This window comes from Lineus longissimus, chromosome 1, assembly GCF_910592395.1.
Source record: "Lineus longissimus chromosome 1, tnLinLong1.2, whole genome shotgun sequence".
In the NCBI taxonomy this organism is placed as follows: Eukaryota; Metazoa; Nemertea; class Pilidiophora; order Heteronemertea; family Lineidae; genus Lineus; species Lineus longissimus.
The window spans coordinates 5,437,387-5,463,859 of NC_088308.1; the positions used below are offsets into that span (position 1 = coordinate 5,437,387).

The window sequence follows — 26,473 nt, forward strand, 5'->3', positions numbered from 1 at the left end:
TCATCTTGTATCAGACCACTTGCGTTGACGAGCGAGGATTCTATGACATACGTTCGCTCGAATCATTTCTCTGTTTCATACAAAGTTTTTCTCGTGTTGTCATGGTAATGGCCTTTGAGCGTCGAGTGAATCTTCTCGGCTTTTGTCATTTCGTTTAACAATTTTACGGTCATAGTTTCTTGCTTGTGTTCAAGAATTTGAGGTTTTGGTGTCCCCAATGGGAGGTACTTGGGAAGAAATTGGATCAGATTTTCAATAAAACAAAAGGTTTTTGCTCCAGTATAAACTGTAACTTCCATCCCTTTGATCTTTGAGCACTGATAGCAACTTCTGATGCTGAACTGTTCCCCGGTTAGTTGCCAGTTTATAGAGAGAATCTCAAAATAGGTTAAGGCCTATCTAAAACGATGAAGAAGATTCATCTCTTGAGAGGGGGAGGGGTTCGAGGAGAGACTAAAATCTCGGTCTCTTAAGGCTTCAACCTATTTTGAAATCCTCCCTTAGAGTTTTTGGCCTAAGTGACCTCAAATTAAAACATTTCTTTGTTTTTCTTTCAGGAGAAAAACTGTCCCTCCTTTCTCGCATTTTCGGCAAAAACAAGAAGAAGCGCGAGGTTACTCAAGATCAGCCTGAATACTCCACTTTCTCTGGCCAGTTCCCTCCTCCAGAGTGGCAATGGTACGACAACCAACAACAGCAACAACGCAACATGGCACAGGAGATTTCAAAATCGCAAACGTGGCACGGTTTCCAACAGCCTCCAAAAGAATATGGCTTAATAGACTGTCGGCCGCCATATATGGACCCTGGCGCACCTCCTGAACACATTCCAATGAATGGGCAGACGATGAAACGAAATTCACATGTTAGGGTTCATGATACGCCAAATAGATTGACTAATACGCCTGAAAAACATGTTGTGTCACCCGCTCGAACCGACTCGCATCGTAGCGCCGAGACGTATAGTAGTTTACCAAAAGATAAACGTCGGTCGAATCGCCGTAAGAAGCGTCATCATTCGGACAAACATTCTGGGCATCATTATCAAAATGTTAGCAGTCAGATTCAAGTGCAGGCAGACGTACATCACCAGGGGTCGCCACTTCCACCGCCATATTCTCTCTACGGAAGCGACATTTCAATCGAGTACAAAGGGCGATTGCCTGCTAAGAATACTCTATATGCCCTTTCGAAGGACAGTGGGGTGAATTGTATTGGGAAGAAACAGTCGCGTGGACCATCATCAACAGATAGGGCGAAATATTATAAACGACGGTCTTGTCCGCCGATGTCTAGCGCGGTAGTTTTAGAGGAAAGTTGTGGCCATGAGGTGGGAAAACCAATGGTGCTGGGATCGGATAAAGATAACCAATCAGATCGCGAGAAACCTCACATGAATTGCTCCTGTGATGGAAAGTGTGTAGGACATGAGGGGCGTATTATGAGCGATAGTGGAATAAATTCAGCGCGTAATACTGACATCTCTGATGCCAAAAACACTGACAGATCTTCAGATAAACATCTACAAGGGTCAGATAACCATCGGAAGAAATACACTGAACTTGTAAAAAATCGTAGCTGTGAATTAGAACGAATCTCAGATAATGTTAGCGTGAACTCGAGTCATGAGCGTTTAACGGACACACCAAGTAGTCTGAAATGTGATAAGCTGTTGACCAGTAGCGAACGTTATCCTTCTTACGGTACTGTGATAGAAGTCGTCAAAGAGGATCATGGGAACTCAATGCAGTGTACGCACGTCCATTTAGTCGAGAAACGCCCTTGTACAAAAGAAGATGTTGAAAATCGAGACAATCTGCCTGAATGTGATATGCAGGAACACTCATGTTACCGTAACTCCAAACATCTTCTGTGTCCGCATCATGCTCATCAGCATTACATCGACGCCCAACAGCACGGACATATCCATAACAACAACAACAACAATACGATTATCAGCGGCCACACGTGCTGGATACATGCGCAGACTCCTCGCGTTGATAACGCGCCCCATGGCCATCTTGATAAACGTGCGTCATGCGGCCATGTTCCATACTATGAGACTAATTTAGATGACGAATCGGTCAATTTACGATTGTCCTACAACTCTTTAACACAGGCTCAGATGGAAACGTTGAGTTCAGATGCTCAGAGACTTGGCTTTATTGGCGATTATAAAGTTGTGGGATTTGTTTAACCTTTTAGAGAATAGAGAAAGAGGTTGGTTATCACATTAAACGACATTTTTTATTCTGCATCCAAATGAGGATGGGTTCAGCTTCAAGGGAGCAAACCCTTTCGATTAGTTGTGCAAGTAGTTTTAGAATACATTAGACACAAGCAAAGCCCGTTCTAAAGTGCTGTGCGAACAAGCAATTCCAATTGCTGTTTGATAAAAATTGCACCTTTGCGCAACGTTTCAGAAGCAATAGTCGTTGACATCATGAAATGCAATGTTTGTATGTTAGATCTTAGTGCCATAGATGGTTGACTTGTGCCCTGATCTCACTGTACTAATCGCTCCAGAATCCCATTACGGTGCTGTTGGGACATGTCCCAAGCAGGGAGGACTGGGGACTTGTCGGCCAGAAATGTACAATGGAACCTAGGGGTTTCAAACTACTATAAGCTGCTCGTTTGGGCACCAAGTTGAACTGGGAGCACCAGTTCCGGTTTTCCGTAATTGCTTTTTGGTTTTTGACTTCCCAAACCGATTTTAGCCACCCAGCACATGACATGGCCATCGTGTCTAAAACATTCTGTTTCAGTCCCAAAAACTGTCTTATCAGGAGACATGGGGTAGAGCCCCGGTTGGGAAAATTAGAAAGCCCTACAGAGGACAAGTAAAGCTGTTCTCCAAATTTTGACTCGAAGGTTTCATTGTACAAAACTAGCCATATTTGAACTCTTTTTATCGATGATGACTTCACTAGCAATCCATGTCACAAAGACGTAGCAATACCCATACCTTGTGTCGTATTTTATAATATCACTGGTCATTTTTGACACACCAGTCACCAGTTAGTGGGTAGCTATATTTTACATAGTAACTGTCTACACATATTTGCATTTGTTGGTTTTATTCCAGAAATGTTTTTTACATTCCAATTAAGATTTTGAAACCATTTTCGTGTACATCCCAAATTGAAATTCCTTTGCATCTAGATACTCTATTGACTAGGTAATTTCATTATCATTCTCATATTAATGTTGGTTTCATATTCAATACGAAGATTTTTTGACGATCTTTGCTAAGTTTCGGCAAAATACATTAAAAAACAATAATAATAGAATTATCCACTGAAAGTTAGGCATGTTGAAGGGCCAATACAGTGTGAGCAATTTATGGTGTGGTGTATTTTGACAATGTCTGACGAGGCACTGTTTAAGAATCAGGCGAGTTTGTCTATAAATCAGTCGATTGAAATTCGTGGATATGTTGGCGCTCCCAGGAAGGAGAAGCTACATAGAACTACTTTAGAGATGAATCAATGACCATAGGCTAGCCAGCTTCTGTGGTAGCCTGTTGTAATTAGTTGACTCAATTTTGCCCTTGGTTTGCTGGGAATGAAGCTGCATTTCATAAATCATGAGCCAGTAATGGCCAGAGGAGGGGACACACCATACACTTTAAATACGTTTTCAATAAAATGGAAATCATGTTGCTAGGTTCATGCGTCAACTGAACTGCCCCCAATCTGGAAGCATAAAAACGAATTTAAAAAAAATTGTTTTACAAAATTATTCGGATTGCTCCCTGGATCTACCCCAAGGAATATTGCGATTAAAAACAAATGTGTGGAGATATTTTCAGCAAACCTTGGGTTGAATGAAGTAATATTTGTATTATACCTGTCAATGATATATTTATGTACAAGTGATCTGTTTGTGATTTAGATTCTGTAAATACTCGATTATCGGATACTCTGGAGGATCTGCAAGGCTTGGAGACAAGATCTCACAAATGTGCATTCACAAAAGCAGTCAATTTTAACACACTCCTTTCTCGGTAATCTGCGCTGACTTCTACAGGTTGTCCCAAAATACCATTTTTCCCAAAACTTTCCAACTTTATGTACAATGGTCTGTTGTGACGTACACAAGTATTTAGAATCTCGACTGAAAACTAGCTGTGCTGTCACTGGAGATAGATTGCAGTACTTGTTGAGACACCCTGTAAGATATTAGGACAAATTTGAAGAAATTTTCTTTTCTGTAGCAGAAAGCATAGATGACGGGTAGTCACCAAGGGTACTTTCTCAACTGTGTTTATTTATTCTACCACTGCAGTAAATCCTACTGAATTCACTGTTTCTTTGAGTGCTCATTTGCAAAGTTTGTTCATTTTGTACAAAATTAAAAAGAAATTGTGGAATTTGAGATTTTACATTGTCAGTTGAAGTTAGTTCACACGGGTTGGTGAATTTTACTCTTTTCTTTCTACCAGTTATCACAAATGATCAGTTGTCAGTTTTGCCAACCTTGTGTGAATAGGTTTTGCAAACTGAACATATAACGGCAGCCGCCACATTACAAGTCTATCGTAATCTCTCTTCTCCCTATGAAATGAAAATGAATTTTTCTTTAACTTTTTCCGCATTCATTTGACTCGTTATTAGCTTTTGCTAAAGGGCGACACAAATACTCATCATCATCTCCCCACGTCCTTGAGGCTATCCCATGATTCCATACCGACCTTAGAAATATCAAATTACCGCCAACCTAGAAGCATTCCATAGTACTAAGTCCAATCCACCTAACTTGAGAATTGTTGCTGTGTTATATGCACAGGCTCTGTAGAAAAATGTATTGGAGATGTGTACATTAATGGTTGAATCAGATTTTGGAGTCCAATTCTTTTAAGTTGAACATATCTGCCTATACATAGTTTGTTTAATGTATGGCTAAATGTGCAGTTGAATCCGTCATGCTTAGGCTGAGTCGGAGCACAATCACCCGCCTCCCCATAATTACCTAGAGAAAAATGACGTTCTCCCATCAGCCATTGGCAACTCATAATACGATCCTCGCAAAAAGAAGAAATAATGTACTATTTATTGCCGCTAGACATCATCAGGACCAAAATGCTCTCGATGATAGTTATCTCGTAATGTCTCGGGGCATAAACATTGTCTTCGCCAGCTTCCACTCAAGTCACAATTCAATGAAGTCAAATTTTATGTCATTGTGTTTCAAAAGCCTCAATCATTTCGGTGTAAGCAATGACTTCTCTTCAGCTAAGATTTCCAAAAAAGTCAAATTCTAAGCGATATATATTTTGTAACTGTTGAATTGAACTCCAAAACCCTGATTTCACACACTCCCAATTGAAATATTGAACTTGATATTTTAAATCACTTAAATGATTAAAAACAATACTGCCCTGAAGTGCTCCAATCAGCATTTCAAACTTTTCTTATAAAAATTTGTTTGTTTTTATAGTTTTTTTCTCACCAACTTGTGTATATACAAAGAGATTTTTATTAGAGTATGTAATTTATATTGCCTACATTCCTCTGCTTGTGTGTAGTGTTATCGATGTCTAATGTATGGTATGGTAAAACTGTACGCATTCTGTTATCACAGTGGCCAAATGTCAATAAAACTTAACACAACGTCTCCTCCATGTTATAAAGATCACTTCTGTCAACCGCTAAATTTTCATGCAGTTTTTTTCCTGATTCTCACGATGCCACTTTTGTCTGAGAACTGGAGACTGAATATGGGCGTTCTCGATCCAGAGTCATCTCCTCCCTGACACCTTTTCATTTCAGTGGCAAAGTAGGAGGCGCAGTGAGTCACGTACCTTTCCATGGCTGGTAGGGCAGTAAGTTTTCACGCAAAATCTATTGTTGTGCTAGTGTTGTGATGTCATTTGGTGGTTCTGCTAGCTGGCCCATGTGACATTAACGAATCAACTGTTGACATTGGACACCTCGTTATAAAGTTCAGCCAGGCCTTTAAAAGGTACTTGACGCACTGTGCCACCTACCTACAGGAATTATCCAAAGTCCACTTCCTCATTGCCCGTACGACAAAATCTGTGAAAAAGAAGCTGTCCGTTTCATTGATATTTGGTCCTGTTGTGGATTGCTCCATGAGCACATCAGTATTTTAGTAAATAAAGATCAAATCAATCTTACTAGAAATGGAATCTTGTTGTTTATTTGCTCCAGACTGTTAAGATCTGGTGACTCAAAATTACTGGATGTCTCTTAATAAGTCTCTCAATTCTCCCTCTGTCATTCAAGAGAGTAACAAGAGTAACATGTTGGCATCATGAAACTTCCCATCTTGACCCTCAATGTATTGACATTGCTCAGCTTCCAGGCAACGCACATATAGGCCATGGCTACGGAGACCTTCAGTATGGAAACTTCCTTATGATGTGAAAGGAAGCAAAACCAAAATCCAAACCCTAATTTAGAGAAATCTTTCCCTTTCCCTTAACCGGCAACAGATTTCCACTGAGTGAATCTGCTAGTCTTGGCTTCATAGGACTGTGACAATTGGGTCTATCACGGACTCCAGGGAATAATCCATTCGTTGCAGACCGACCTATCAACTCCCATTTTTGTTCAATGATCAGGAGATACTGACTGGATGATGGAAGTGAGCTCCCTGCCGGCGTCTAGACTCGTTTTCAAATCGATACAAGTCTAATTCATCTTCAAGCTTCGAACTTGCTCCTAAATGTCGCCTCATCTAACTACAGACAATGTTATCATTGATAACAGCCAGCAGAAGGCAATGTACCAGTGTGCAAATCTATATCATGTATTGATCATGTTGATTGGTACATGTCTTTATCAGTACAGCTGAGTTTTCGTTTACACTTTAAAATGCCTTGGTTACATGCTATCAATATGTGTACAGTAGAACCTCTCTATCAAGGACACTCTCGGGACTGACAAGTGCTGTCCTTACTAGAGAGGTGTCCTGATTAGAGAGGTCAAACTGAACAAAAACAACCAATTTAGGGACAAAACAAATGTCCTCTATCTGGAAAGTATCCTTAATAGAGAGGTGTCCAATAAGAGAGGTCCCACTGTAGTGGAAAATATGTTGAGCCTCTTTTTGATTTCAGCAGTGACTTCAAGGACGGTGATAAATCTTCGATCAGTGTTTTTGAGACGCACAGTAGTTTTTGCTTAAACCTAAACTTAGGCCCAATGATTACATAAGATGTAATATATTACATCTTCTTTATCAACTCTGTGGCCTACCCACGTCTTCAATTCAATTCAGTTATTTTTTTAACTCCTTATCCAACTTCTTGTGAAACTGGTACTAAAGTTGTATAACTTTATTATATATGAATCAGACGATCTGTCTCGTACAGGCACTCTTCCCAACCCCCGCTTCATGTCTGTTGGTTGTACCGGGCCACAGTTGGTAGGTTCGATTTCTTTTGAAATTCTGCTCATTTGTATCCAGTCTTAAATTCTACCGATTCTCTTAAGGTATATTTTTTTAAGGCATGTCATTTTCATCCAAATTAAATTTCACCATCCAACTTATTGTTCATCTCCTGCAACCTACTACACAAATAAGATACACAGAGCTTTATATATTTGATATGTATTTATTGAACTCACAAGTTGAAATGGAACAGTCATTTGAATAATCGTGATCCTTTGACAGCTTTGAATCAACACCACAGTGCTGCTATCTATCAAATAACTGATAACATTATTTTCCTATGATAATAGTTGCCAGAACTAAAAATATTCTAAATGTCATTCTGACAGAATGTTAACATTCTAGTCTCTCTCGTTCTCCCTTCATTCCGTCCTGCAGGATGTGTCAGGAGGAAAAAGAAAGGTTTTACAGACACTAACATTTGTCGATGAGAGACAAAGTCGCATCCTAGGATTCCCGGACTTGACTCATCATTTTTAAAGTTTCTCCCGATCATATGACAAAATCCTATGTACATTTGTTGTAACAAGATGTACATTTCTCAAATGTCATATATCAGTTCGATGAATATTTTTTCCTGCCTCCCCACTAACTTGAATATCGCTGTTGCTCCAATTAAATACCGTAGCACTTCTTCTCATAATACAAATTCTGCACCAGTGCACAAAATCTCGTGTAAAACAAGCATGGGTACAACAAGTTCTAAGTTGATGAAATTTATCTCATTTTCTGTGTTCTGGAAATCACAGAGAAAGTTGTTGTCAGTGTCCAGTTCACAGTTAAAATAATCTTGATTTCATGGAATGTTTACTCAGATTCCAAATTCATGAAATCACATGAAATCCCAGACATTCTGTTGGTAATTTCCTGTCGATACAATTTATCTGCAGATATCAGGTTTTCAAAATTACAATCTGAGATTTTATTATCAACATCCACTAGTCCATTAATTACTTGCGGCAGCCATGCAGCAACAGCAGAGGATGGCCGCACACACTGTCATTAAAGCACAGTCCTGTGCGTCCTCTTCATCTCTCCGACGTTGTTCGTCCACAACATACCTATAACAGAAACAACAAAGATAAAGGCACAGTAGAACCTCTCTATAAGGACACCCCTGGGACTGATCAATTCTGGCCTTCATGGAGATTCACTGGACTGACCAATTCTGTCCTTAATGGAGAATCCTTGGACTGCCCCTTGACGTTTCTAATGGAGGTGCTCATACACGTAAAACAGGGCCAACGCATATAGATAAAATGACGATAAAGGCTTGTTGCCCTATACTCACACTGTTGTATTTTGATGATGATGATGACGATGAGGATGATTACAGTCGCTATCCGAGGACGACGACGACCCATGTCTATGATGCTTCTTGTGATGGTGATGTCCCTGCATATAAGACGGCTCTGGGTAGTATCCCTGTGGCTGTTGCTGGTAGGGTGGAGGGACACCGTATTGTTGATTGCCATTTGCTGGGACTGCCCAGCCCGGGTGTGGGCCATATCCTGGCTGTGGGGGAGGAGCCCCAGGTCCTGGCTGTGGCGGAGCGTTTGGGTATTGTTGATACGCCATCCTTGCCTCTGAAGAGGAATTGTCACTTTCAAAATATCATTACCCTGGTCTGTCACAGAATGCGTCCTCTCATGGGCAATGGAATGCATGGTCATATCTTCTCATATGATCTTTAATGCATAGCACGCAAATAATGCACAAACTTAATAGCCAGTGCTTCCGTTTGCTATTTGATTGGATTGGTGATAGTCTGGGAGTTTCAAGGCACAGGTGCCCACACACTGCACTTTCAGGATTTAAATCTACTCAAAGGTTATATATCAAAGTGGTGATTAGCCTTAGACCCTGAAGGCTTGTATGGCATACAAACTATCATATAAATACTAAAGCATGCTTGGGTGTATTTTGGGCAAATTTGAGATAAGGAATTTAAAGGACATTATTATTTATTCCATCCTGGCACCAGTTTTTTTCAATATACTCCGCCTCTCGATATTTCATTTTTGTATACAAGGTAGGAGTATCATAAACCTGTATCTCAGGCCGATTTACTCGAACACTTATATCTTTCAAACACACCTGTATAGTAACACAATAATTACCTATGTATTGTGCGAACTTTAGTCCTGTTGATGTCTGGAGTCAAAATAATGAAAGTAATATCCTATCCAGTAAGTTTTCCTTTCCCGTTTATGGCTGTATGTGTGATGTAACGGATCCAAGCTTTAAGCAAGACTTTTCAATCCAGTCTACTTCCTTATCACATGTAAATTATCTCATGTGACAATTACAATAGTCTCAGGAGTGTAATCTGTCTGGAAATGGGCCATCTCAGTTTTCAACTCACTGGGTCAAGTTTATTGAAATGAAATGCAGGCATCACTGAATGTATTGTAGGCCTATATGTATACATGTGACATGCTGCATTTTGGTCATAATTGAATTGAATGATCAATGACAAGCCGTTGCTCTTGCTCGTCAATGATTGCTGCTTGAATGATTTCCAAATAAATCATCTTTTTCATAGTCATCATGCACAAGATGGCATGAGGAGAGATTTCAAAAGCCAAGATGGACATCATGAAACACAAACACAATATCGCTGTAAAAATATTTTATTGGTTTTTTATGTGTAAATCACCAGCTACAAATATACAGAAAAAGGACAGCAGGGCGTGTTTCACTTTTATTTTACACTCCAGTGAACAACTGTGAAAAATCTGTTCAACTGAAACGCCCAGCACTCATATTTTTTTAACAATGCAGACACAAGCAAAGATTGTTTATGTTAGGTAGGCATTCCATTGAAGTTTTCAGAAGCAATTCTGTCACAAAAGACAAGAAGATCACACCAGTCTCTATTTTGAAGTCGATGCAGATGCCACTCGGATTCTTCAGAATTTGGCAGGGTTTCAGTTCAAAACAATTTGCAGAAGTCTGAAATACAGAGTAAAGGCAATGTTAAAGGTATAGTCTTCTATCAGTTTCTTCCCTCTGTTTTTATGTTCACAAGCTCGATGCCTGAACTCTGTGATAAAAACCCCATCCGCTGAAATAAAGACGTCACACAACGTCACGCAGGACAAGCTAAGACTAACAGAGCCAGCAAAATGATGTCACAACGCAAGCACAACAATGAAGGGATCTCACAGGACTTGATTGCTTTGGCATTCGTCGTTTCATCCCATTCTTTGTTTTCTGGTGTAAAACCAGGTGACTCAATGCACCTCCAAGCGGACTCTATTTGCCCCTATTTCAGCATCTCACCTGTTTTGTGGAAGGCTTGAACAAATCTGCTTCAGAGTAGCTGGAAGTATAAATAAAGAAACCTAGTCACAGCTAAATTTGTTTGTTTTCTGCATCCTAAAAAGGCAAACACATGACACGTTTGAACTGTTTCGTCAACCAAAAAAGATTTCTGCTGCTTCATTTTTTATTACTGTAAACCGCCAAACATGGACCATGACAAAGTCAGATGTGAAGTAAATGTGTCTCACCTTTGTCTGTAAATATTGTTTTCGTTACCATGGCAACCTGTAGCACTTGTCCAAGCCTCTCCAGCACCACCTGGAGGCAGTCATGTTCACCAGCATCCGGTAGCAACTTAGCAGACGTCACAATTGTATCAACAATGTCCTTCACAATAGCACGTGGTAAAAGTTCTTTAGGTGGATTGAATAATGTCTTTGTGGATAATAAGGAATTTAGAAGTCCAAGGAATAGTTTTGAATACAATTGATTGATCCGTCGTAGTTCCTCTACCTCAATTTTGGGTTGTTTTTGAAGCAACTGAATCGGAGCGTAAATGCACCACGAGATGAGGCCGGGTAGAGGTGTCTCTATGTTTGATCCATAGGCATTTAATGCAGAGTACAGTAAGAGACTATTGTCTATTGACACCCATTCTGTGATCACTTCTAGTAAGCCATTTGGAAGGCTGGCTGGAGGTTTCAAACCTGGAATAGGAAATGACTTGGGAGGTTTAAATTTGGCTAAAAGGTTTACTCTTTGATTGACGGCCATAGCAGTCTCCATTTTGAAAAGTCATAAATATTGACTGCCAGAGACGTAAGTCGACATTTGTCTTTCAATTCATTAACTTCATCATGACTAAGAGTGTACTTTCTATTCCTCTGGAATGCATAATAAGTCCAACCGACAGTCCACAAAAAGAAATTCAGTCTAAGTCCAGCTATGGCTCTCTGAGATGGTTTTGCTGTCTCGCTAAGGCATGTCAGGAGCCTGAAGTTTTACCAAATATTTACCTTGCAATCTGTAAACATGTGTAAAGGCAGTGATGATGTTACAAGTGAATGGGGTTGATATTTTGGGCAGTTCTTGTAGGCTTGAGGTTGCACCAGGAACAAGGAGGCAGTAGTCATGAATGACATGCTGGGCGAGCTTCATGCAACCAGGGCTGGAGTAATGCTGCTCCTGAAAGTCAAGACAAGACAAAAGTTTGAGTGTCAGTATCTAAGATTTGATAGCCTTCATGTGACTAATTTATACATCAAATCCAAATTTCGGACATAAAATATGCAATTTTCTAAATATTTGCTATCTAGGGAAAGTCCTTTTATTTTTAGCAAGCCCATCAGGGTACAAACATGGGTAAGAAATATTCAACAAAATTAGTTTTCCGATTCAAAAATGCAAACTATCTGAAAATCCACCATTTCCCTACTCTTTTAGTTTTGACCACATAGAATAAAACGAAAACCTCTAGCGTCCTTATTTTTTTTCAAAATACGTACTTCTGTCTCAAAAGCTAAGGGTGAACCAAAGCACAATAAAGAATAATAGATTTATTCATGATACCTACTCTCATCCAAGCTCCAGCGTAATCAAGAATTGGCTTGGTTTTCAGCGCTATTGCCATGGAAACCAGTTTACAAAGCAGCTCCACCTTGTAATGGGTAGCAGAACCTTTGCAGGAGAAAAGCAGGAGGAAGGCCTGGGTCTTAATTTTTCCAGCGTAGTTGTCATTGCCAAAGAAATCGATCATTATTTCTTGGAGTTGTAGTTCTTGAATGGCCGAAAATCTCTGGAACAACACAAAAACACTTAAATTAAAAATAAACAAGTGGCTGAGAGAGATTTAGACTAGAGCTAAATAGTCATAAATCTGAGGGAATTTGACAGTACAAAATGACCGTGGATATCTTAGAAATCATCTGATAATTAGAGAACTTGTGGACTATAGAAGGGCTTTACCTGCAATGGTCGTCCTACTCGGTACATGAAGATGTATTCATCAGCTATCCTTTCAGCATTTCCTTCAGCGTGGTTAAGACCCGGTATGGCTGATCCTTCATCACGAGGTACGCACCTCTCTATATCTTTGAGTGCTATCCTGACGGAGTCGGGGAACTTCGACCCTCTAAGGAACTCAGATGCCATCTTCTGAATCTGATATCTGGCGTATCGGTATATTAATCAACTGGAATTGCCAACAGGCAACAGAACAGTGCCAGTGGGAAGGAGACAAGCGAACCTGAAATTAATATCAATACTTTGGTACCGTACAATCATTATCAAGATCATCACCCACAAAAAAGTCATGCTATGCACGGCCGTTAGACAACAATGTGCCTTAACAATTTATTTGATCACATGACTCCTGTGGAATCTCCGATCTGATTGGTTGATCTGCAAATATGACGCCTTCGTGGTAATTTGCATGATTTATGAAGTAATTTCCCTTGACCAACTTTGAACGCGTCGATTATGATAATAAAAGGGAGGGACCCAAATCGGAAGTGAATAATAATTAGGTCATGTGCCAGGAATGGTTACTGCGTAATCAGTTTTTGGGTACTTCGTCAACTGGCGGAGAAATTTGCTGATGCGCCAAATCCCGTGCGAGTTTCTTCGATATTTCGCCGGAAAATCAGTTTAAAACAGGTAAGATCGGTTCATATGCCAAGAATTCGTACATGGTTACGAAGAACCCATATCGAGATACTCTTATGAACCAAGAATAGAAACTAGCAAGGCTTTATAAACGTAAACAGAATGATGAAAAGGGAAAATTATATGGTAATTTCTCATCTTGGTGGTGTATGCTACAATGTGGAACCAACTACACAGCTCGTCGATGGTGTAGCAGGAGATTTGCTTGACCAACTTTGAAAATCGCGAGCCCGGGTCTCCTGGTCGTATTCCTTATTATATACCAAGCCACTTTGGTTACTCAACCCGCCGTTGGCGCGGTGGTCGGCAGGCTATTCATAGTAACAAGACCGAGGGATTTCTCCACAAGTAAAAATTACCTAGCTAACGGCCGTGTATGACCAATATGGTGCAAAAAATTATGGGACACCCCATATAAATTCAATGTACAGAGCCCTCTGTACATTTTGTACACGGCAAAGTTAACAAGAGAACTGCCACAAGCATTCACCCATGTAAGGCTTTCCAAGTTGATTTATTTATCTTTGAGATAACTTAATAAGCCTATTTATGTAAATTATCTATAGTTCAGGCAAAATAGCAATTACCCTGGCTTTACAAGCTGAGAAATGAAGAAAAACCGAGAAGTTTTTATTATTTCATGGGCGCTGCCATCATGGAAATTCCCGGATGACAGAATAAGGCCGAAGTGCTAGAACGCCATAAAGCCCCTCTATCGTCTAATGATCATCACCATCTTGAATATGAGTCCGCTACTGGGATGTGATTAGGTTTTAGTTTTATAGTTCTTCGATAAATCATATCTTAAAACTGTTTGAATCAATGGTTATCACTAAATTAACATTTTAATCAATTATTGATACAATCAAGAATGTTTGTGGCTAAATTCATTATTCAATTCGAGTTTTTATAATTTTCGATCGTCCTTCAGCCCAAAAAATTAGCAATGACTGATTACTATGGACAGCTGGGTTATGCCAAGCAAGCGTGGACCAAAAGCTCCGATTATGCCCGGAAATTGCCGACTGGTCTCATGACTGTACAACATGGCGGAAGCAGAAGCCGAATCTCTGGAATCTCTCCTAAGTAAGGGATTGTTGCGTGCTTTCCGCTGGCTGAATCTAATGCCCAATGAACGCATAATGTTGCTAAAATCACCCTTTATCAAAAAAACCATACATCAAAGTCATATCATTTGTAAATCAATGAAAAATTCCAAAGTCTATTGAAGTCCCCTCCCCCTTCAAAAAAAACTTCCCTGGTCACACTGACTGTCACTACTGTGCATTTTGTATGCAATGCATCTTCCCCATTTTATGATGAATGCCAAAATGAATGTGCACAAGATGATAAGTTACTTAGCCTCAGTCTGAGGTTTAGAGTCGATGGTTTATTTTATTCCGACAGTAAGTTATACATGACGATGTAGCCTATCTAGGCCTAGGCCTAACGTAGCAGGGCGTAGGTCATAGCCATAGGCATTTGGACCGCAACTACGGTAACGACAACCATTCATCTATGCATTCTTTTTTTATTTCAGACAAGGCGACCAGTCCCATGTGCAATGGAGAGGACTGGGACTTGATCATGAAATTCTGTGATCACGTGAACAATGAACTGGAGGGATCCATCACCGCGGTGGGCTTACTGGTTCACAAGATCACGTCACCGCAGGAGAAAGAGGCATTGCTTGGATTAGCTGTAAGAAAATGGGCTATTGCAGGCCTTGAATTAAAATATTACGGCAAATGTTTAGAGCCATTTTGGTCTTGACAATAACACCAACATCTGTTGCATTATATATTCTATAGTGATTAGAAGATGATTAATTCTGTTCAAGATGCTGGTTCCTGAAGACAGTACTGCAACAATGTGGCTGAAGCAATGGTAGCTGGTGGCTTCTGAATTTCATCCTGAAAGAAGATAGCATTCATTGTTTTCAGTTGATGTCACAATTATAGTTTAAATTCTAACTACCAGTATTCCTTTCACCTTTTAAGTGTCTTGAGGCCTGTGTGAAGAACTGTGGCAGGAATTTTCATGCTGAAATTGGCAAGTTCCGGTTTCTCAATGAGATGATCAAAATAATATCACCAAAGGTAAGACAAATGTTTTGTGTGGCCTTGTTGCATTGTGTTTTCAGCATTGACATTTCAAAAATCTAAAACTTTTTATATCGTTGCAAATATAATGTAGTAATAATGATGAACTCTGCTGTAATGCTAATGTCACCAACGCTTAAGATTCCTTTTGCTAGAGCAGGCTACATATATCTGTCTGTATCTTGTTTACAACAGATAACAATATTTTGTCTTTCCTGTTCAGTATTTAGGTGCAAAACGATCTGAGAAAGTGAAGAAGCGATGTGTGGAGCTTATGTACGCCTGGACGAAGGGTCTACCTCATGAATCCAAGATGGGAGAGGCGTATCAGATGTTGAAAAGGCAAGGCGTGGTTAAACAGGATCCTACTTATATTGATAAAGTGAGTGAAAATATGATAGAGCACCAGATTAGTGTAGTGATGGAGTTTTCATTTCTGAGAAGACACAATGTGAAAATATGATAGAGCACCAGATTAGTGTAGTGATGGAGTTTTCATTTCTGAGAAGACACAATGGGACTCATGACTAGGTCGGTCGGTAATAACATAATTTCTCTGCAGTTAAATTTTAAACATTAAGACATTTCGGATGAACCGAACTTTACAGTCACTTCCGACATAGATTAAAATTATGCAGGGTAAAAAGTATCCGGTGGTGGGACAATTTACGAGTTCTCATAATTTGTTTCTTCTTCTTTCAGAGACTTGAGTCAATGGCTCCTCCCCCTGACAGGCCACGGAATGCTGTGTTTGAGGACGAGGAGAAGTCCAAGGTAATTCTAGAATTCATTTTGAAACGAAGCAAAGCCTTCTCCGAAATAACATTTCTTGGCCCTCAAAAATCCAAAACCCTCTTAAACATCCACTTTTCTGTAAGGATGCCCACTGTTGGGATAAAAAAATATGCTAGTGGAAAAACTTGACTTAAAGTTTGAGCAATTGTCTTAAATACAATAGGTTTTTGTGTTTATTTCATTCAGATAATCATATTTTTTGCAGATCCTTGCCCGATTATTGAAGAGCAAGCACCCAGAAGATTTACAAGCTGCCAACCGTCTGATTAAGAATATGGTCAAGCAGGCAAGTTCTTTGTGCATTGTTTTTCGTATAGTCTTTGAGCATGTTGAGGCATGTTATTGTTAGAGCAGATATCAACTATAACGACCAAATAATTGATATCTTTCTTGAAAAATGGTCCGCGGCCAGGATTAAACTCCAACAAGTCTTGAAGTGCACATCCTATGGTAGTCGGTGGTAGGACCCAGATCGATTGATCAGTACCCATCCAAATCCCATTTATTAAAATCACAAACTCAATAATCTTCACTTTCATTTCAGGATGTGGATCGAACAGAAAAAATAGCCAAAAGAGTGACAGAAGTAGAAACAGTGAACAATAATGTGAGGCTCTTGAAGGAGATGCTCACCCAATATAATGCATCTTATACAACTGCATCCGAGAAGGATGTTATGAAAGAATTGTACGAAACACTCGACAAACATCGACCAAATTTATTCCGCTTGGCGAGTGATACGGATGATAAAGACGATTCTGCAATAGGTAAGGATTTTTAACCTGGTGTCGCTGGTGCTGCCAACAAGGCCGGCTTTAGTGCTCTCTTGTGGTGGATGGTGTATGGAACCTCCATGATCACACACCCTTGCCAATACAGACACCTTGTCTGGTCTCTAATCGGTTCTATTTTTTTAGCCTTTTGTCTATCTTTATTGAAGAGTGAACTTGATTGAGGAGTTTTTACTGGGCTTTACTTTCTGAGAAAGGTTCGAGACCTATTTTCATTTTATAACCTACTTCAAATTTTATGTACTGCTGGCTTGAATTTTCTCTCTTTACCGTCCTACTTGCCTGTGACATGCACAACTGTGGCAGTCAAGGCACTTTCCATTGTCTGTCTCATGCTAAAGACATGGAGTAACTTATAATGGGATATTGTTAGTAGGAATGTTTGATATTATATTGACAGAATTGTAGCTTGTTTTGGTGGTCTGTGTTGTATCGCTACTCACAGTTTTCATATGTTTATCTTTTTCTCATGCTTCCATCTTCCCAGTCGGTAAGATTCACGGGGCGAATGTTCAATAGTTTGTTTTTTATCTTAATCTCTTTGGTTTTGATCAAGGCCTGTTTACTCCAAGTATGCTTCTTGTATTTTCGTACGGTTTTCACAGGCACTGGAAACTAGCCAATTTTAAAGCAGGTGTCACCAGTATTGATGAAGTGATGACGGGTCCAATGCCTGTGGAGACTATAACTCCTGGGTTATCTCTTTGGTGCATGTAGGCCTTGGTTCTTTTCTTTGCTTGTTGCATCAAGGACACCTTTATTTTGTCTTATGGCATGTTGTTGCAAAATTTGTTCAGAGTGCTATGTTGAAATTAATTAATTTATCCGTATATTTTTCATGCTAATTGTGAATCATCAAAATAAAGCCTAACAGAATTTTGTTGAGAAATTTTTATAAAGTTGGAATCACATTTGTTTTTGTGCTACCCACTGAGAATCAAGAGTAACCTCTTTAAGTCATTCGAGCCCACTTGGTTAAACTGTCCACCACACAGTAGGGCCCTTGGTCCACTACACAATAGGGCCCTAATTCAATTCCTGGGAGTATCTCTGAATTGTAAGTGCTTAGTGCCTAGTCTCAAAGCACTCCACATTCATGTCCCAGCCTTATCTAGAAACCTTCCTAGTAAAGAAACCAGGGACTACGCATACTACACTAGGCCATTCCTAGCCAGTTGGATCAGACACAAATAAGTTAATCTTCTCTGGTCGAACTGACAATAACATGGCATTCTTCGACGCTCAGTTGTTATCTGTGTTTGCATTTTCACCTACGTTTTCCAGCTGATATTCTGGCCGCAAACGATGCTTTGATGAGTGTGATGACCTTGTACAAGAAGTTGATACCAGATGATAGCCAAAGTACAAATGGAGAGACAGCTGCACCGTCAGGGCATGGTAGGTCATAACCTCATTCAGCCCTAGTGTCTCACCCTTACACCCACTTTTCAGGCCCCCGTGAAAAAATTAATTGGAGATAGTTTATTGCAAAGCTCCCTCCTCACTAACCTTGTAGACTCTTTTCTGGTTATTTAAATCAATATTGCTATTAACAAGAATTCATAAAAACTGAATTCTTGCTATTACCAAGGAAAAATTTAAATTCAAATTGTGTCCTGTTTTCTTCAGATTCGTCTGCCTTGGTTGACCTCGGGTTTGATGCAGGTAGCAAGTTGACACCGAAAAAACAGCTGGTCTCTTCCACGGCATCCATACTGGAAAATGATCTGGCTTGTTTAGGTAATTACCGGTATCAATTAATGATAATTATAGCGCACAATTCAACAGAAGTGATCAACTGCGCTTCGGCAAATTATTCTCCCAGCTACATACCTGCACATGTACATTCCGATCAGTTGAAGGACTCTGGTCTAGTAACAAGTCCACATAGTGTCAAAGTCATCATACAGCAATACCATGCTGTGGTATTGTGAGATTAACCCCCTGGAGTGGAGAAAGTTCAGCATCAGTAGTCCTGATAATGTGCGATACATTGGTTTACTTCGAACTACTGAAATATCTGCGGTATACAAAATAAATTGACAGAATCCATCATATATCCATTTTACATGCCTTTTCTTCTGTTTTCGTTGTAGGATTGGCTGACATGGGAACAAATGAAGCTGCCACTGCTCAAACACAAAATACAGATAGTAAATTAGACGAATTGGGTGATATATTTGCGTCGGTGCAGAATCCTTCTACTAATGTAAGTTATTTATGTGTCATCCTTAACCCAGCTCCAGGCCTTATCCTTTGTAAAATGTCTCAACTTGTACTGTCCGCTCTGTCAGTAAAATTGGAAACAAATAATGGATTTCTGCTTGATTCACTCATTATCTTATCGGATGAAATCTTGAAACCCGACTCCTTAATTTCAGACTATGGCATTTTCGATGACATCCACGACTTCACCATTCCAAGCTAACTTCTCAACGAATGCCTCTTTTCCGAATCAGACGTTTGTGTCAGCGAATCAACCTCAGTTATCATATGCTACAGCTGCCCCAGGTTTGATAACTGCTCCAGGTGGTAAGTGTTGGCGTGAATGTGAAGCCTCATTGCCAAAATTGAAACGTTCATGGAGTTTAACTTTGTTTTGAACGTCACCCTTGGCCCAATACCTTAAAACCACTATACCCTGTATCTTTAGACAATAAAGCTATTTATGCAGGTAATCATTCAGCAATGGTCTGTGTGTTGACTGTTGCTGTTGCAATGTGCAGCAAACTAGCATCTCATTAAGTTCTCTTCTAAAGAAAAAACACCAATCAGTGATCACGTTTATCACCTGGACAATCTTTTCAGCCCCTTCAAGCCAGCCGGCAGCAGCGTCAAAATCATCTGCACTCGACGATTTAAATATGTTAGGACAAAATTTACTACAGCAGAGTCTGCCAGCAGACAAACAACTTCAAGGCCAGGTTCCTGCTACATCAATAAGGTGAGCACACTATGTCTCGGTGTCTGTTTCCAATTTGTTGTGCTTGGTGTGTGTGTGTGTTTTGAAAGGGAAATCATAAAAAAATCCTCAGTTTACATGTCTGCTGTTGTAAAAGGTTGACAGCTCACAAACAACATGCCAGTTCATCAGAAAAACTACAATGGAAACGCACTGGAGACAATTCAGTTGGTCTGCTCGGTTCCATTAGAGTTTTTCTGATGAACCAGCATATTGTTTGTGAGTTATTTCCATTGTTTGTGTGTGTTTGTGACGTTCTCGTTGCCTTATAGTCTCATCTAGAAACCTCTAAAAACGTAGATCCGCACAAATACAAACCTGCCCCTAGTCAAAATGTAGGACACGGTGCATGTTGGGTTACTGAGGACATGCATCCACTATTTGTTAACAATATACTGTGTCAATGTTATTAAGACAGTTGAGGGGTGCTGGTACAGAAGGCTTATTTACATGTAATAGGTGTATGGGTCACAGGTTGAATTACATTGATACAGTGTTCAACCCCCTACAGGACAAGGTGTAATCTTATTGGTAAATTTTATATTCTTGTGTCTTCTTCTCTTGTGAAGAAATCTGTAATTTATCTACCTCTCATCACTCGGCGTCAGGTTGGAAACCATTTCAAAATCAACCCTCAAAATACTAACAATGGCTGATCATTCTTATGCATTCTGAGACTGAGGGAGTTATGAATTTCCAAATTTTGCACAAAAGTCGAGAGCGTGTAGCTAACATGTTTTTGTTGCGTCAGTCTTGGCATAACAGGTTCGTCAGGACAGATGATACTGTACAGGTAATTGAGACAATAGTGGTGTTGTGGCATTGTTGTACCTTGTCTTGGGATGTTGTCCAAGCTTTCTTTGTTCTTTATGATAAAATGCTTCAATGTCCTCCAGCTCCCACTCCCCACCCCCGCATCCTAATCCAACCATTTTATACTGGCGGTTTTGCCAAATTCCCATATTCATTTAGGTTTCCGAGACAAATTATTGTTAATCATTTATTGAGTTACATAGCATGCCCAACTTTTAAAATCTCCTCTATCGAGTTTGCTGGTTCTAACTTCAGTGTCGACGCTATAAAGCTGTCATTGACAACAGTTACGTTCATACTACAGCACAATATGGTTAGTACCAGGTGGCATATCCCCAGCTGGTGCACACCAAGTGTGTTGTGAGATAGTGCATCAGACGTGTCACATGTTTGACATTTTAAAAATGATTGTTAAATTGGTTCATTAGCTGTGCTGCTGTGTGATCAGCCATTCGTATCGTTAGTCTCATTGAATTGATGAGAGACTTTTGCCACTGTGTGTTTTAGGTGTCGCCCCTGTCTAAATCTATAGAAAAGGTCGAGCTACCAAGATTACCCGAAAAGACCAGTATTGTATTGGACCGCTAGCACAGCCATACCACCAGTGGCAATGAAGTCCCTTGATGAGCCCTCCTTTGGCCACCTGCCACGTCTTCCTGTGGGAAGGCATAGCTCTGAACTAGTCCGTGGCTGTCACTCAACTCTTACCAGTACCTATTTCCTCAATGATCCATGTTCTAAAGGGCCGCACAAAGGAGCGATTCAAGCCGCTTACACCTGCAATGGAGACGTGGCAACATGAGGATTGTGGTGGAAATGCTGCCGCCGATTGGTAAAATTGCAATGACTTGTCATGTTGTCATGGCTCTATCGCTGGTCGCTGCGACTAAAATCACTTGTTTGCACTGCGCTTTACGGAGAAGCTTCAATTGTTGTGTTGTTCATTGCATGCCTGTAGCTACTTCTGCCCTTGAGATAGATCCAATCGCTTTGACGTCTTGTCTGGTTCAGGTTCATAGAACACCTTGTACCTGTCAGCATTCAAGCAGGAATTATAAATTCATTTTTCTTGTCATCCAAATGCTTTGGACACCAGTTCTGTCAATTGAGGTACCCATACTCCATAAAGTAGATACCTGCCTATGCTTCCCCTTGGTCAGGATTGAAAATTCTGGACCCTTTACCCTTATAACCACAGCTTTTAGAATGGGAACATCAGTCTTTTGTCTTATGCCTCATTTGCCTTTTTGTCCTTAAGTTTTACCGTGCATGGAACATATTCAAATACTTTTCTAAATCCAATATTTTATTCAATATGAAAAATCGCATGCCTGATATTTTCTTAAGACTTCAGAAGGCCATAGAAATTCATTATTTCTTTCATTTGACATGTTTGATTAAAAAAAGTTTGGTTTAAGAACTTCCTCGTCATGAAATGGTTCAACTTCTGTTCTGTGTTTTACAATAAAAAGAGCCTTTTACAATCTCAGGGCTGGTAATTCCATCATGTCGGCCGGTCTTTGTCACTAATTTACAGCAAGGACACCCATTTGAAATATTCTGTTGACAACTAACAATCTTCCCTCTGCAATGATAAGAAAAAGCTTGGCTATGTAAAAGGTTTTTGGCAGTTGATGCATTTTTGTTAAAAATTGACTTGAATGGGTTCAACTTTCATAGTAGGTTGAAATGTCATTGCGTGCGACAGTTTTGGTGTTGGCTTTGAAGGATGAAGCAAACAAAACTATCACCCTCAAACTATAAACACATTTTTGTATTTCAGCCAAAAGATACCCATGAATCAGCTGAAGTCACAACAAGCTGGCGCTGCCCTCTCTACACAAGGTGGAACATTAATATCACAGACGGGACCAATGCCTTCTCAACCTTTGAACACGGTGGCATCTTCTGGAGGAACTACGGCTAGTCCGAGTTTAGGTTCGCTACCGCAACCAGCCACCCCGGAGCTTCTATCCCTCAAGGATATATTTGTTCCCCTTCAGACTATAAAACCCTGTAAGTGTTGATACCTCTTCAGAGTTTCCTAGTCATTTTCTTTTTTCTGAAGGAAATTTGAGTCTGTTTCATGAATACAAAATGTTCTTATACACAGTATGCTCATAAAAGACTGACTGTTGTATCATTTTGGTTTTTTACCTTTGCTGAATTTGTTTGTAAGTGGCCTTGTGAGGCAATCCTGAAAACAAGATGCCAGGAATCAAGGCGACCACCTGACTTCACAGGACGTAGGCCCGGTTTCATAGTATGAGTTCCCGAAATAAAGTCCAAAGAAGAAGAAAAGGATGGATTTGGGTAATGATACATCATTTCCTCTTTCAGCTTCTGTTCCTGCTATGAACGCTTACGACAAAGGAGGCATAAAAATTGTGATCCATTTTGGCCGTGATAACCCCAAGCCCCATATTATAGTCATGGTTGTGTCCATAATGAGTATGAATGCGAGTCCAGTCAAAAACCTGGAGTTTCAAGCTGCTGTCCCTAAGGTAGGCACAAACAGACAAATTCTATATTTCTGCAATGGTCAATGTGTAGTTGTGGACTGGTAAGGTAAGCAGATAATGACTGGAGTTAACTATCCTCTTCCCCATGTGGTCTATAGATAGATAGATTATCTCTTTACAATGATACGACTGAGCTTATCGATCCATCTAATGATGACTAGAACTTTAGGTGATGTGACTAGCCTCTTCCGTGCAGTGATCAGTTTTACAGATTGTGCTGGTGCTTTGGACAACCAGAATTGAAGCACTTCAGGAAAGGTGATTGCCCTGTGGACAAGTAAAAAGTCGTTTGAAGGGTAACTGTTATATTGTAACGGACACCCAGACATCCTGGACCTTTCACCCGACTGGCAACCATGCAGAAAACCTTAAAATAAACCATTACACAGCAGTAGTGTATTATCATTTTTCTCATGTCTTTGCAGCTTATGAAGGTGAAGCTCCAGCCTCCGTCTGCCATTGAATTGCCATCATATAACCCGATCTTACCTCCTTCAGCAATTACCCAAGTCATGCTTTTAGCTAATCCACAAAAGGTAAGTTGGCGGTTTCGTTGGCTGGGATTTGCCATGCTTGGCACTGCTCTTTACTGAGTAAAACTTGGCACGTTGTCACTCCCCAACTCCGCACCTCAATATGAGAACTTTCCAGTGTTCATTATTAGATCAATATGCTGGGATCCTTTCCTGCTTTTGTACTCACAAAAGCATTTCATCTTATCAGTTCTCTAAAAGGCACCACACTTTAAACTAGACCCTTCATTTGGCAAGCATCAGCAGTTTCTGCCATGATTGAAATATCTATAGGGGAGTTTGGGAGGGGAGGGGAGTTCGTATTGTTGATTTGCACTTGCTGTCAGCAGGTCAGATTTATTCTGTGGAAATAGGGAGGGACATCGAGGACCCGAGCATAGATTTGTCCCAAAATGTTGTAATCCTGTCTTGCGCAACAATGGTTTTTAGAAATATCACTAAAGTGTTTCTGTTCTTTTTTTCAGGAAAAAATACGATTAAAATTCAAACTAAGTTACGTCGTTGATGATCATCCTGTGTCTGAGGTTGGAGAAATGGATTCTTTTCCTGTGCAGTGAAAACATAACCTGATCGACATCAACGAACTATGACAATTCATTTCAAACTGAGGATAGAAGAGATCACCTGTACATCAGTGCACCCTACCTGTATAATCAGGTCTCTTGTAAATCAATGCACACCACCTGTATATTCAATCTGATGTACAGTGAACTTTCTAGCTTTGAATTGATTGATATACAGTTGTAAAAAGGCATTTTCATTTGAATAATGTAGGACTGTGAAGGATAGGACTTCAGTATTTGCCAGATTTTGGTTCAGTTAGGAGTTTGTCCGCATTGTAGCGGAGTCTGACAGAAACATTACCTGTGGTGCGATGTTTAGTTACTCTCTGCAGCCAGTTTTGTTAATTGGTCATGTTTGCCAAGAGTAAACAAAGTACAGTAGAAGCTCTCGGTTAAGGACACCTATAAGATTGACTAATATCCTTGACCGGGCTTTTAATTCATGTCTGTGCTAATCGGAACAATTAATTGGTATCATAATGATACCAGAGATTATTTTTTATATCAGAAAGTGTAATCATCAGAATTGTGTATTTGGTCTAGTCAAAGCTTAGCGATGCATTGTCAACGTTTAGTGATGCAGGCTCAGGCAGGCGGTTAATGTGAACACAGCATTCTGATTGCCTCTTTAGTTTGTCCTTTGGTGGCAAATATTGAAGTGTTGTACACCAACAAGTATATTTTCATTGGTAGTGGGGTCAATATCCTGCATGGAACGAAGAAAATAAGGAAGTAATTCTGCAATGGATCAAAAATTTGGATGGACTCCCAAGAATTAGCCATCCTGACATTCCAGGATCATTGAGCACTTTGCTTCGCCTTCAGTCTTGAAGGGACATAGTGTGCAATGTTCTGGCACTTAGTACCCAGGGATGAATGAGGATTGTGTATATGTAACGAGACTTTGTTCAAAAATGTCATTGCCTCTTCATGAAGTTAAATAATTCATCATCTCATGCATGCAGGTGAATATGGTCACTACTTATTTACTGATGGTACTTGATGTAAATTGAAAATAGATATATGTATCCCTTTAGTGTAATACATGTGTATTTTCTGAATCAAGGCTGCTTTGGTTATTTAATGAATATTTTAAGCAGTAACTGGCCTAAACCATAGTGGCCAGGACTACCCGAGACTATTGACAGAAATGAGTTGTTTGGCTCAACAAACATGTACCATAGGGAGACAAGCTATTCATTACTTTTAAGTCAGTGGTTGCCCATCGTCTTGAACTTCATATCTTATGGCATTTGATATGATCAGCACAGGAAATATGTTGTTGTACCATCAAGTATTTACTTTCATTAAAGCTTTAAAATATTCATATGCATTTCTGTGCTTTGTAGGCCTATGTGTCGTGTATTATTTTCTTCTTGACTGAGGGAAATTAGAGCACAATGCAACATTTCACGTGCTGTGGAGAATTGATTGTAAATTTGTTATTTCTGTACAGATCTTTAATATTGAAAATATACAAATGATCATAATATACAACAATGTGTTTGTTGAAGTCATTTCCTTCCCAGTATCAGTGGTAATGCTAAACACTTGTTGTCAGAAGGGGTAAAACAGGCACTAAGATGACTGGTCCTTAATAAACCTTAGTGCAAGAGCCAGTGTGTGAATGCCCAGCTGACATTGTGGTGAGGAAATATCACCGAGTTGCCAGTCCTTGGTAGTCTAATCAAGACTTGGCCAAGGGATTGGTATGTACTTCGATATCTACCGGAGCGGCCTTGATTCGACAATGAAGAAACAACAGCAATTGTGAACATTCGCCATCAAATTTAACCCTGGCAGTTCTTGAGGACTGCTGCACTCAAAACACCTTTTATTTGAGGCCCTTCGACCCTTGTGGGACATAAGACGGCACATAAATCCACAACAAGATTCCTCCAGCCGTTTCAGTCTCCTGCTGCCCGTTGTGCCTCGTCCCATGTCAGCGCCATGAGTTTCAGCTTCACTGACATAGCCCCCCTGGTAAGCCCCCTACCCTTGAAACCCTCATACTTACTTAGGGCTCTTCGTCCCCAGTA

General features: G+C 40.0%; 3 protein-coding genes and 1 long non-coding RNA gene across 5 annotated transcripts in view; 2 read left to right on the forward strand and 2 right to left on the reverse strand.

The window, feature by feature from the left end:
- LOC135486377 (uncharacterized) overlaps nt 1-6,149 on the forward strand; it is a 35,935-nt gene extending 29,786 nt beyond the window's left edge. The window contains exon 4 of the mRNA XM_064769135.1: nt 558-6,149. Coding sequence (XP_064625205.1) covers nt 558-2,197 — 1,640 coding nt within the window. The 3' untranslated portion in view covers nt 2,198-6,149. The remainder of the gene's footprint in view (nt 1-557) is intronic.
- Nucleotides 6,150-8,453: 2,304 nt separating this feature from the next.
- On the reverse strand, nt 8,454-9,739 carry LOC135498366 (uncharacterized). Its single transcript, XR_010449042.1, has 3 exons — nt 9,543-9,739; nt 8,714-9,008; nt 8,454-8,483 (listed from the first exon to the last, which is right to left on the reverse strand). It is a non-coding gene; the product is annotated as an uncharacterized LOC135498366 (long non-coding RNA).
- Nucleotides 9,740-10,045: 306 nt separating this feature from the next.
- LOC135498372 (integrator complex subunit 15-like) lies at nt 10,046-14,016 on the reverse strand. The gene is made up of 7 exons (XM_064788631.1): nt 13,941-14,016; nt 12,655-12,934; nt 12,263-12,484; nt 11,706-11,874; nt 10,938-11,396; nt 10,708-10,747; nt 10,046-10,377 (listed from the first exon to the last, which is right to left on the reverse strand). Exons 2-7 carry the CDS (start codon nt 12,838-12,840, stop codon nt 10,353-10,355), a joined length of 1,101 nt encoding a protein of 366 aa, XP_064644701.1. The 5' UTR covers nt 12,841-12,934; nt 13,941-14,016; the 3' UTR covers nt 10,046-10,352.
- A 375-nt stretch (nt 14,017-14,391) lies between these two features.
- LOC135486384 (ADP-ribosylation factor-binding protein GGA1-like) lies at nt 14,392-25,916 on the forward strand. Of its 2 annotated transcripts, XM_064769148.1 has the most exons (17): nt 14,392-14,439; nt 14,894-15,054; nt 15,354-15,452; nt 15,679-15,837; nt 16,158-16,229; nt 16,456-16,536; nt 16,795-17,017; nt 18,326-18,439; nt 18,671-18,781; nt 19,138-19,250; nt 19,423-19,573; nt 19,850-19,985; nt 20,755-20,796; nt 22,600-22,832; nt 23,157-23,320; nt 23,764-23,874; nt 24,336-25,916. In XM_064769148.1, exons 1-17 carry the CDS (start codon nt 14,400-14,402, stop codon nt 24,426-24,428), a joined length of 2,103 nt encoding a protein of 700 aa, XP_064625218.1. In that variant the 5' UTR covers nt 14,392-14,399; the 3' UTR covers nt 24,429-25,916. The 2 variants fall into 2 exon arrangements, with proteins under 2 accessions (XP_064625218.1, XP_064625226.1); XM_064769156.1 differs by lacking the exon at nt 20,755-20,796.
- Nucleotides 25,917-26,473: the final 557 nt, after the last annotated feature.